This window comes from Danio rerio, chromosome 17, assembly GCF_049306965.1.
Source record: "Danio rerio strain Tuebingen ecotype United States chromosome 17, GRCz12tu, whole genome shotgun sequence".
NCBI classification, from domain to species: Eukaryota; Metazoa; Chordata; class Actinopteri; order Cypriniformes; family Danionidae; genus Danio; species Danio rerio.
The window spans coordinates 2,818,779-2,831,376 of NC_133192.1; the positions used below are offsets into that span (position 1 = coordinate 2,818,779).

At 38.1% G+C, this 12,598-nt stretch overlaps 1 protein-coding gene across 6 annotated transcripts in view; it reads right to left on the reverse strand.

Moving 5' to 3' along the window:
• Positions 1–12,598, reverse strand: part of xgb (x globin) — a 49,359-nt gene that overhangs the window by 16,407 nt on the left and 20,354 nt on the right. For all 6 annotated transcript variants that reach the window (XM_073927211.1, XM_073927208.1, XM_068214401.2 and 3 more), the window contains exons 3-4: positions 11,012–11,119; positions 1,259–1,379 (exon numbers count right to left, since the gene is read on the reverse strand). In XM_073927211.1, the coding sequence (XP_073783312.1) occupies positions 1,259–1,379; positions 11,012–11,119 (229 nt within the window). The remainder of the gene's footprint in view (positions 1–1,258; positions 1,380–11,011; positions 11,120–12,598) is intronic.

The window sequence follows — 12,598 nt, forward strand, 5'->3', positions numbered from 1 at the left end:
TTTCACAATCGTTAGAAGCCAAAATCGAAATCGGATTTTTGATTAATTCCACAGCCCTAATGCACACAAAGAGCCCAATCATACATCCAGCGCAATGTGGCGCAAGGCGTGACCCAATTATTGTTTGCTAGTTTCAGCTTGGCGCAAGAGTTGGTTTGACGTTTTCCGCCACGCTGTTTAAATAGCAAATGCATTAGCGCTCATTTGTGCGCCCATAGGCGTTCTGGTCTAAAAAGGAAGGCGTTCTGAGGCGCACTGCTGGCGCGTTGCTATTTTGAGAAACTATAATAGATTTTTCAATAGACCAGAACAAAGCCGGTATATTGTTCCACGCAGAGCGTGTTAGTTGTGCGCCTCACTTACACACTGCTTAATACACACAAGATGAAGAGCAATACGCAAATATCTTTACATGTGAAAAAGAATTAAAATATTAAGGGTATGTATAGGATATAAATATAAAGGATTAAAATATTACAAAACATTATTTTCTAGCCCACATAATTTAAAAAACCTCTGCCTTCATGCCTTCTTCATCTCAGGGTTTTTTTCAGTTTATTCATGACAATTTGCTTCTGTATAATGTTATTATTATTATCAGTATTATTTATTATATCCATATTTATATTAGTTTTATTTAAAACAAGCTTAGATTTGTCCACCTGCAGGTTTCAGACCATATGGGGCAGCATGTGTATTAGGATATAACTCAGGTTTTTGAGCACACTTGGTTATTATTGTTCATTTATTCATTTGCTGGAGATTAGAACTGAATTTAGAAATAGTTTTGGAACAAATCTTTGCGCTTAATAAAATTAATTATGCATAGGCTAATGGATATCTGTGTGTAGAAGGTTTCCCTATCCACGAGAGTGAAAGTGAAAGTTAATAATTTATCTCTCATTCTCGTACTGCAGATGCTGTTTAACTGTTTTCTCGCGAGTGAGATGTTCAGTTTTTCCACTTACAAAGTCGCCATGTAAATAGCAAATGCACCATGGCGTGACGCAACTGACTCTTAAAGGGAATGGGAGATGAGACTCTGATTGGTTCATTCTCAAAACACACCTATAACTCATTAAGAAAATAAGCTCAACCCTTTTAGATCATGCACCACGGCGCAAAGTGGATTTTTCCGTCCTTATATTAGCAAAAGTGGATTCTGACACGCCCCTAATCCATTTGTGCCCTGTGCTTTGGACTTTGCGCATGGATCGTCAAAATAGAGCTCAAAGTCTGAATCATTTGCATTTTTTACCCCGTAATACTTAGGTGGAGCGTTATATCTGTAGTGGCTCTTGCCCAGTTCCAGCGCCAGAGTCTCTAAACGCTCCAGCTGATCCAGTCTGGCCACACTCTTCTCAATGAAGGACATCACACTGTAGAGAAAGAGAACACACCATTACACATCTACACACACACACACACACACACACACACACACACACACACACACACACACACACACACACACACACACACACACACACACACACACACACACACACACACACACACACACACACACACACACGCACAGGTGCAGCTATCTTTATGGGGACTTCACATTGGTATAATTACATTTTACTGTACAGACTGCACATTCCCTCTCCCTAACCAAACCTTCACAGAAAACAATCTGCATTTTAACATTTTCTTGACATTTTTCTGTCTGATGTATGAAATTTTTCTTCATGGGTACCAAAAAATGCCCACACATGGTTAAAATTTACTGCCTACAACATACAAAATACAAGATTCGAGCCATAGCTGGGTCAGTTGGCATTTCTGTGTGGAGTTTGCATGTTCTCTCCATGTTGGGGTGGGTTTCCCCCGGGTGCTCTGGTTTCCCCCATAGTCCAAACACATGTGCTATAGGGGAATTGATGAACTATATTGGCTATATGAGTGTGTATATAAGTGTTTATGGGTGTTTCCTAGTCCGTTTGCACTGGCTGCCAGTTGCTGCTCGCATCAAATTCAAAACTCAGATGTTTGCCTACAAAGTGACTTCTGGCCTAGCACCTTCTTATCTGCTCTCACTTCTGCAGATGTATGTGCCCTCCAGAAACTTGCGTTCTGTGAATGAACGTCGCCTCGTGGTTCCATCCCAAAGAGGGAAAAAATCACTTTCGCGAACGCTCACGCTCAATCTGCCCAGTTGGTGGAATGAACTCCCTAACTGCATCAGAACAGCAGAGTCACTCGCTATTTTCAAGAAACGACTAAAAACTCAACTATTTAGTCTCCACTACACTTCCTAATCTGCAATTGCCTATTTGAATATCACACTAACTGTACAAAAAAAAAAATAAATAAATAAAAAAAAATACTAACACTTCCCTTCTTAGACTTTACAGACCTGAAACTTGCCTTTAGTACTTATTCATTGTTGCTCTTAGTTGTGTAAATTGCTTCCTTGTCCTCATTTGTAAGTCGCTTTGGATAAAAGTGTCTGCTAAATGTAAATGTAAATGTACTGGGTTGCAGCTGGAATGCCATCCACTGTGCAAAACACGCTGGAATAGTTGGCGGTTCATTCTGCTGTGGTGACCCCTGATAAACAAGGGACTAAGACCAAGTTAAGACGACCGATAAATGCGACAAGTCCATTCTGCTGTGGAAATAAACTGTTAAAGGGATACAGACACACGAACTAAATCAAGTGTTCCCCTAAATAGACGTCAGATGTGAAAAGTAGTGTGTGAATCACAGACTGACACTTGACAATCCGACGCTCAGTGGATGTTTTCACACTGAAGGCTTAATTTGAGCGCCTGCATGAAGCTGCTACAGCTCGCGGCACATCTGTGTGTGTGTTCATGCTGAGATGTGCGATGAGTCCCCCAGACATGACCTCTCTCTCTCACTCACACACACGTTGGGATTTCATGTTATATGGGGACTTTCCATAGCTGTATTTATGTTTACAGCTGTATAGACTGATAATATCGAATCGTGAGTTAACCTGTGATTCCCACCCCTTGTATTTATACGGCAGTACAAAACATCAATAATTTCCTAATTTATTAATAGTTCATTACTATTCTATTTTACTATTCAAAGGAAAAACAGTATTATCTATATACATATGCTTTTTATTATTATTAATGTGCCAGCACTATTAGTCTGTAAACTGCCATTAAAAGCAGTGCGCATGCACTTTTGAAGGTGTTTGATGAATTAAACTCTGCTCAGCTTGAAGTGGCTTCTTGTTTGAATGAGCATCACATAATAATTGTGATGCATTAATCAAGCCAAATACACTAGTTCAAATGTTTATAGCTGTCAAGCATCTAGCCAGTGTATTGCATTAATTTGTGTGTGTGTGTGTTGAGAGTGAGTGTATAATAAAGCATGTTTCCAGTGTCAGAGATGTTAAGTGGCTCTACAGACTACAGTACATGATGTTTACTATTATTATCTGACAACACTACACTCCTCCACCACTGAGACTAATCAATGCATCCGCTGTCAGTTCGAGTGAATCATGCACATACTCACACACACTTTAGAAGGACAAGTGGCTGTTCAGCTATGCTCGCGGATAAGTGTTTGCATGTGTGTACATAGTTAGCACTAAATGTCATTACAAGGATAGTGAAAGCTGAGATTTTTGACATGTGTCCAGACTGTGGTCTTCATAAGGGAAAACATTATTAAAAGTTGTTTATCTAAGTGTAAAAATGCGAACAGCTTTAATGTAAGGGGTAGTGTCTGAGTCAGGGATGGATTTAGGTCCAGCTATGGATTTGTATGTAAAGTTATAATACATAATATATTTTTATTAATTCATTACTTTTCCTTCAGCTTAGTCCCTTTATTCATCAGCCGTCGGCACGGCGGAATGAACCGCCAACTTATCCAGCGTATGTTTTACGCAGTGAATGCCCTTCCAGCTGCAACCCAACACTGGGAAACACCCATATTCTTGCATTCACACACATACACTACGGACAATTTAGCTTATTCAATTCCCCTATAGCGCATGTGTTTGGACTGTGGGAGAAACCAGAGCACCAGGAGAAAACCCATGCCAACACGGGGAGAAATACAAATACCGATGTCTTAAATCTGGTATAAGTTAAGAGAACATATCTGTAAATATAAAGCAAAAATGTTAACTTTAAGCAAATTGAAATTGAATTTAAACGCATTTTTAAATTTGAAACAAATATATAACATTGGTGGGCGACGCACTGGCGCAGTAGGTAGTGCCGTCGCCTCAGAGCAAGAAGATTGCTGATTCGAACCTTGGCTCGGCTCAGTTGTCGTTTCTGTGTGGAGTTTGCATGTTCTCCCTGCGTTTGGTTGGGTTTCCTCCAGGTGCTCCGTTTCCCCCACAGTCCAAAGACATGCGGAACAGGTGAATTGGGTAGACGAAATTGTCCGTAGTGTATGAGTGTGTGTATGAATGAGTGTGTGGGTGTTTCCCAGAGATGGGTTGCGGCTGGATGGGCATCCGCTGCGTAAAAATATGCTGGATAAGTTGTCGGTTCATTCCACTGTGGCGACCCCGGATTAATAAAGGGACTAAGCCGACAAGAAAATGAATGAATATATGACATTGGTAAATGCAGTATGCATGTGTATATATATCACCTTTTTAAAATATTTTATCTAACTTAATCATTTGTGTTCATTTAGAATTTGGTGCATTTAATTAATTTATGAAATAATGTGTCTAAAATAAATTTCATTTTAATATTATATTATTTACATAACAACAACTTATAATGCAACAGCTTATAATGCATTTCAAATGCATAAAATTTTACCTCAGATTATTTTAAAATTTTAGCAACAATGTAACAATTAACAATTAACTGTATCAATTTAAGTTTCAGGGCAACTGAACCGATTCGCAGGTGTGAACGCACCCTTAAACCCATGTATTCTCCAGTATTCAGTATTCTCCTGCATACACTGAATAAAAGACACAGTAGTTTCACTTTTTTGAAAGTAAAACTATTCTTTGATGTAAGAGTAAAAAGACAATCTAAAATAAAATTGTCCATTAGAGCTGCACAATTAATCGTAAAAAGATGTCGATCTCGATTCAAACCCCTAGACGATCTTAATCCAGCATTTCTACGATTCTGTAAATCAAATTTTCAAGTTCAGGAGAGAAGCAATGGTGGCCGCACAAGTCTTCACATTGTTTTACATACATTATTCAGCAATGTGAACACTTCCAAATGATGTTGAAAGAGTCACATGCTGTATTTATAAGATATAATTCACCCCAAAAATGTCATTTCTGTCTTCATGTAATGTATTTGCGACCACAATATCATACGTGACGTGAGCTGCTGACCGTCAGCTGTTGACAGAGAGGGCAGGAGCCTCTGAATGAACTAATGAAGTCTTCTTTAGTGAACAGAACCTGCATATGCTGTGAATAACAGCTAATAAAGTTGTAAATAACGTTCAGTTTTTGGCACAGAGTGATCGATTGGGAGCCGTGCTGGAAGTGAACCGCTCTTAGCAGTGGAAATGAAACCGAAAATGACAGATTGTAAGCAAATATCTCGAGCACAATAATTCAACATCAGAATTATCATCAGCATTAATGACCAGGACACATCTAACGTCTGTTCAAGTCCACCCTTCCAAGTCTATATAACATTTAGCACTTTAACCAACAGTACAGCTACACAAAGCCTATTGCTGATTTACCACATGTGTGACAATAACAATAATAATAGCCCACTCACATTCACCTTTATTTTACATCTACAGAATCGGGAGAAAATCGTGATCTTTATTTTAGGCAAAAAAAATTGTGATTCTCATTTGAGCCTGAATCGTGCAGCTCTATTGTGCATTGTACCAAAAAAAAATATAAAATAAAAATAAACTAATTCTGGTCTACATGGAACATTCATTAATTCATTTTTTTTGTCGGCTTAGTCGCTTTATTAAGCCGGGGTCGCCACAGTTATCCAGCAAGTTTTTATGCAGCAGATGCCCTTCCAGCCGCAACCCATCTCTGGGAAACACCCATACAGCCTACCCAATTCACCTGTACCACAAACCCACGCAAACGCAGGGAGAACATGCAAACTCCGCACAGAAACGCCAACTGAGCCGAGGTTTGAACCAGCAACCTTCTTGCTGTGAGGCGACAGCACTACCTACTGCGCCACTGCCTTGCCCTACATGGAACAATATAGAAGTCTGCATTCCCGCGGCGCCTGCGGGACAGCCACGGGACCCGACCAGATTTCTACGGCGCGGGTATAAATTTCCGAATAAATCACGGGAGCGGTCGGTAACGGGTTTAATTTGGGACGGGAGCGGGCTGTCTAGCTGTATGTGTGTGTAAATGAAATAGCGCGATGCTGTGTTTAGCTTGTTTGTTGCAGTGTGTGTGTGTGTATGTATGTATGTATGCGCACGCGCGAATGAGAGGTGTGTGTGTGTGTGTGTGTGTGTGTGTGTGTGTGTGTGTGTGTGTGTGTGTGTGTGTGTTTATAAGTGTGTGTTAGAGAGAGAAAACTTTGTCTGTGTGTGTGTGTGCTTGGTGCTGTGTGTGTTTATACAGACAGCTTGTTATAGGCTGTCTGGACTGTATAACTGGGTGATTTTCGGTTTTGTTCTCCCCCGCTCTTTAGCGGGATCGGGCGCGGCGGATAGAAAACAGGGCGGGTCAGGCAGCGGGACATCAAGTGCTTAATATAAGCGGGAGCGGTCTGGTTCCGGCTAAAACCTGGCGGGTGCGGGCGGGATTCAAAATTTAGTCCTGCGCAGATCTCTAGAACAATATTTATATTTATTGAATGTGAATGTACATTTTTTACTTGACCACAATAAATATTTTGGATTTAGATTCAATTAAATGTTAAAGTTTAACCAAAGCTAAATTATACTTTAAGAAAAAAACTACTAATTTTATCAGGAACAAATTTAAGTATTTTGTTTTCTGAAAGTTAATATTAATAATAATACCTTTTATTTTTAGGCGCCTTTCAAAGCACTCAAGGACACCTTACAGCAGATCACAAGTACATCATAAAAATACAAGCAGTAAAAATGACAATCAGCATAAAATTAAACCAGCAAATCATTAAAAGCTATCCTAAACAAAAACATCTTTATCTGAGATTTAAAATTGGAAATAGAGTCCATCTGGCGAATGTGCAAAGGCAGGGAATTCCATAACTTTGGTGCTGCACAACTAAAAGCCCTAAAAGTTGGTTGGAAGTATATTTTTTTCAGCACATGTGGGCTCCAGATAACTCCCTCTGTATCTCTGTGTTCAGTCACGTCACATGATGTGTGTCAATCTGAGCTAATTAAACGTGTCACGTCTCCCACAATAATGAAGCCGTAATGTCAGCTCTCCATCACGCTGGCATTTGTTTTTCTCGGTCAGACTCGACACCCTGCTGTGCACGAGAAACAAAGGCTCCTTATATGACAGTCATGATCCGCTCTGTAATGGTTCATTATTGCAGCCTTTATACAGATATTTACAAAAGCTGAGCTGATTTCAGAGATTACTATTAGTAATAATGTGAAGAAGATCTTCCGTAAGCACTCAACTCACAGACTAGAGCACTTACTGAAACAGCTCCTATTTACTTATTTCTTAAAAATCTATTCAGGCTTTTAGAAATGTCTGTATGAAGGCATTAGAAGGTGATGCACGTCTCACGCTGAATGATATATATAAGATCTTTGTGGCTAATAAGAAGTCTTTGTTTCAGGATTTTCAGAGGAAGACACACCTTAACCAACCCACATCTCAAACCACTGCACTTCACAACCTGCTAATATATATTATGATCATGGGTTTGTTGTTTGATTCCTCACCTATAAGCTGCTTTTTTGAAAACTAAAAATCTGCTAGATGCATAAATTGACGTGCAATATATAATTATTTGTGAAAAATGTGTCTGATTGTGTGTGTATGGTTTACATGGTACATAAATTTCGTCACCTTGGAATTATTAGGTTCTCTCTGCGTTCTGAATGATTTTGAGAAATTGAGCTTCAAAGTTTTTGCCTTCCATAGCAAACAGAATGTGTGTAACGTTTGTTAGTTAAATAAAAAGTCTTCAAATTGTAAAAAACTTATAAAACAACATGCCATAATGTAAATAAGTTGTCGTTTAATAAGAAAATGTCAATAACTCAATTTTGACAAAAATGTCAGATACAACCTTAAAATTCTAAGTTGACGATTTAAATTTTTATTCTTAGTTATTTTTAAATAATTAGATTTATAAATGCATAAGTTGCTAAATTATATTAAATGCTAAACATTTGATTAAATAATCATTTATACTAAAATAAAATATCGATGACAATTAAATGAATACAATATAAAATGTGTAATTTTTTTGTAATAAATAGGATGTCCTGATCTGATCATGAGATCCAAAATCGGGCCCGATCACGCGGTTTCAGACTTGCAATGGGACGTAACCTGATCAGGACTCAAAAATATATGTATGTGTGTGTGTATATGTGTATGTGTGTGTGTGTGTATATGTGTGTGTGTGTGTGTGTGTGTATGTGTATATATATATATATGTATGTATGTATGTATGTATGTATGTATGTATGTATGTGTGTGTGTGTGTGTGTGTGTGTGTGTGTGTATATATATATATGTATGTATGTATGTATGTATGTATGTATGTGTGTGTGTGTGTGTGTGTGTATATATATATATATATATTTTATTTTATTTTATTTTTTTTTTTAATCCGAAAGAAGAAAGTAGTTTCTCATACAAACGGGTTTTTGAAACTCTCCATGTTTGATTTTGTTTTTATATACACAATTATGTCGTCAAACTGTTGTATAAACGCAATATCACACAAGTAGCAGTGCGATATGGCTGTATATCGGCACTAGTGGGGGCACTAAGGCACTCGGCCTGCCACCTTGTGCCAACCCACGCCTCCCACCAGTGCCGATATACACCACTGCTACAAGTGTGATATTGCTCATATATATATATATATGTGTGTGTGTTGAAGTCAGAATTATTAGCCCCCCTGAATTATGCGAGTAAACGGCTTACTGTCTCGTTTTATGCTTGAGCAACTAAATGAATGAAAAAGTTTATTTAACTGAATGTATTTTAATGACATTACAACATCAACGCTGTAAAAGGAACCGTATAAAATGGAAAAAAAGTTAACAATAACAGGTCAACGGAAGTTTATAAGTATGGGAAAAACACTAGCTTGGCATTTACCCTATAAGCAGCTCCATTTTCATATTGCCTCTGGGCATCTTCTTCAATGTGCGCTCGCATTGACAGTTTTGCACTTGAGCACCCCCTGTTTACTGTAACTTCTGCAGCTCCGTGCACATAAACAAAAGTGCAAACCTGATTGGTGGAGAAGGTTTTAATGCCGTGCGTCAAAACAAAAAAAATAAGCACGAGGAATTTCTTTAAAAATTACGCTTTTGCGTCTGGTGCTTTGCGCGTTGGTGTGCATGATCACATTGACGCCATTTATTTAATCACGAGGCGTTAAACGTTGACAGAAAACGCGAGCAAAAATCATCCCGGTGTGCACGGGCCTTAACACTTAATTAATTAAGTGTAATTAATTAATTAAGCTCTTTTAATACATTTTACACTTAATGCAGCCTTATTATTCGGAAACAGAATCTGAATTCTTTGCTATTTCAGCACAGAACTTTGTCAAATCTGTGCATTCATGCAGAATAATTTTGGTAGTTGAAAGAAATATGCATGTACTCTTTCTTCAAATATCCCGTTGTTTTCTAACTGTTTCTTATCTTATTGTAAGTTGTCCCTGTACTAGGCGCCTTGACGTTGCCCCTTCACATTTTTAAGCACTGGATGAAATTGTTCTGCTAGACTGTGAGTGGTTGGAAAAAAAACCAAGTGGAGCTGAGCTGAATATTTGCACGTATTCACAGCCCATGTAACCTTGAATATGTATATAAAGGCTGGGAATGACCCAGTCTTCTTCAGAAGAGAGCAATAAACTGTTTGATTCACATCTCAGTTTTTGTTGCCTTCCTGGAGCTCCTGCTTACTGAGGGAACACACAGACGACCTGCAATTTATCCCAACAGTAGTATAGTAACTAAAAACATCATAATGGCAAAGATCAAATAAATCAGTTATTAGAGATGAGTTATTAAAACTATTATGCTTAAAAATGTGTTGAAAAAATATCTTCGTTAAATATAAATTCGGGGAAAAAAACACGGCTAATAATAAAAAATATTTGATGATATTTTTCAAGACACTTCTATACAGCTTAAAGTGACATTTAAAGGCTTCACTAGGTTAATTAGGGTAACTAGGCAGGTTAGGGTAATTAGGCAAGTTATTGTATAACGATGGTTTGTTCTGTAGACTATCGGAAACAAACATCGCTTACAGGGGCTATTAATTTAAAAATTATTTTAAAACCTGCTTTTATTCTGGCCGAAATAAAACAAATAAGACTTTTTCCAGAAGAACAAATATTATGAGACATACTGTGAACCTTTCCTTGCTCTGTTAAACATCATTTCGGAAATATTTCAAAAAGAAAAAAAACAATGAAAGGGGGGCTAATAATTCTGACTTCAACTGTACATGGACTTGTGCTGTTCAGAAAACATGCTAAAATATCAACCATCAGCAAACGCTCTCAAATTGTGCATCTACAACTACACTAAGCTAGTTGTTTTAATTTATGTTGGCCTATGCCATGCTCATGGACTGTGTGTATTAAGAAAGACTCTAAACAATTACTGATTAAACCAAATACTGCTCTGTGTCTGCAATAATAGGCGGTCTGCATGTTTGGAAAAGACAATGTCATCTCTTTCCTTAACATGCTGATATTTTAATCTGTCTCTGCAGAGGTGTTTTAAGTTTATTAATATATGTCCTGTAAAAGATATTCAGTGTTTGTATTGATCTGCACATACACTGTGAAACATAGTGGGTTTTTTGGATGCTGTGTTGCTTTGATTAGAATTCGTCACTGCAAATAAAATCATCATGTGTGTGCACACTGACCGCAGGCCGTGGGCTCGAAGCTCTCTGCTGGTGCGCAGCCTCTCCAGATCCTCCACGTCCCGAAAGAGGAAGAAAACATCTTTACACTCTGGATGAGTCTCAAACAACCTGTTACCAAGACAACAGACAATTCAGATGACACGCTACCAATTCAATAATACTCCACAAACTTACGTGCATCTGGTTTCCTGAGTGGAAGCTGTTAGTAGCACTTCAATCTGTCGGAGAGTTTTTACACTTACAGAAACTCAGACTTCTTTCTAATGTTGTTTCGCAGGCCTCCTACGAAAGTTAACATTCTGCCAAGGTCAAAAAACACTTTGGTTTCACACTTCAGCTCCCTCCTCTCGCTTTCTGAAATGATTGGCTAAAGAGTCCACCATTTTTATACTCTATTACATGATCATTTTTATTTGTATAAAATGTGGAATCCTGTGCTTTCTTTTGTTGAGACCTAACAAAAAGATAAACCTCTTTTGAATATTATCTATATTATAATAAATGCTAATTTTAATGCACTGTTATTGGCTAAATAATCAAATATATCAGCAGTCATATCTGTATTGCTCGATAAATGTTCTTTTTTATATCATCTACTTGATTGTCTAATGTACACTCACCGGCCACTTTATTAGGTACACCTTACAGGCAGTGGTTGGACCCTCTTTTGCCTTCAGAACTGCCTGAATCCTTCATGGCATAGATTTAACAAGCTACTGGAAATATTCCTCAGAGATTTCGCTCCATATTGACATGATAGCATCACACAGTTGCTGCAGATTTGTCGGCTGCACATGCATGATGCCAATCATTCCACCACATCCCAAAGGTGCTCTATTGGATTGAGCTCTGGTGACTGTGGAGGCCATTTAAGTACAGTGAACTCATTGTCATTTTCAAGAAACCAGTCTGAGATGATTTACAGTTTATGGCATGGTGCGTGTTACAAATCCCTGATGTTAGTCTAGGGAGAGGTGGGGTTTGACATTTTTATGTAATTAAAATACATTTATACAAACAGTGAATAAGAGCAAAAGACAACCAAAGTAGACACCAAAAACATGCGACTTTATTCACAATAGCCAAATGTGTACAAAAACAATGAATGAATCAAAAATAAAGTAAAACAAAATATACTATTTACAATATATACAACACTGAGACAAATACAAAGTCGGGGAGAAAACAGGAGCTGGCAGAAGGGACGCGGGCAGCACTAAAGACGTGAAAAGAACAAAACCCAAACTAAATCTAACCTCCTAGAAGCATCTAACTATGTAAAAACAAAATAATTAAAACGCGAAGAGTCTTTCGAGTCCTAACTATCTACTCTATCCAAAAAGTACAAGGGGTGGCGCTCGCCCCTAACCTAATGTACTATACAGAAGAGTAGTCCTATCTGTTAAAAATGTATGTCACGTGACCTTCTTACCTGTCTGCTTCGTCCAAGCCTCGTAAACAACGTAAACTGAGAAAATGGAATGAGACAGATAACATGCACACAGAAACGGGCAACAACAAAAATACACAGTTAGACAGGGTTTTTCTAAGTGCAACACATCACACGAACACAGAAACAAGCGGAAA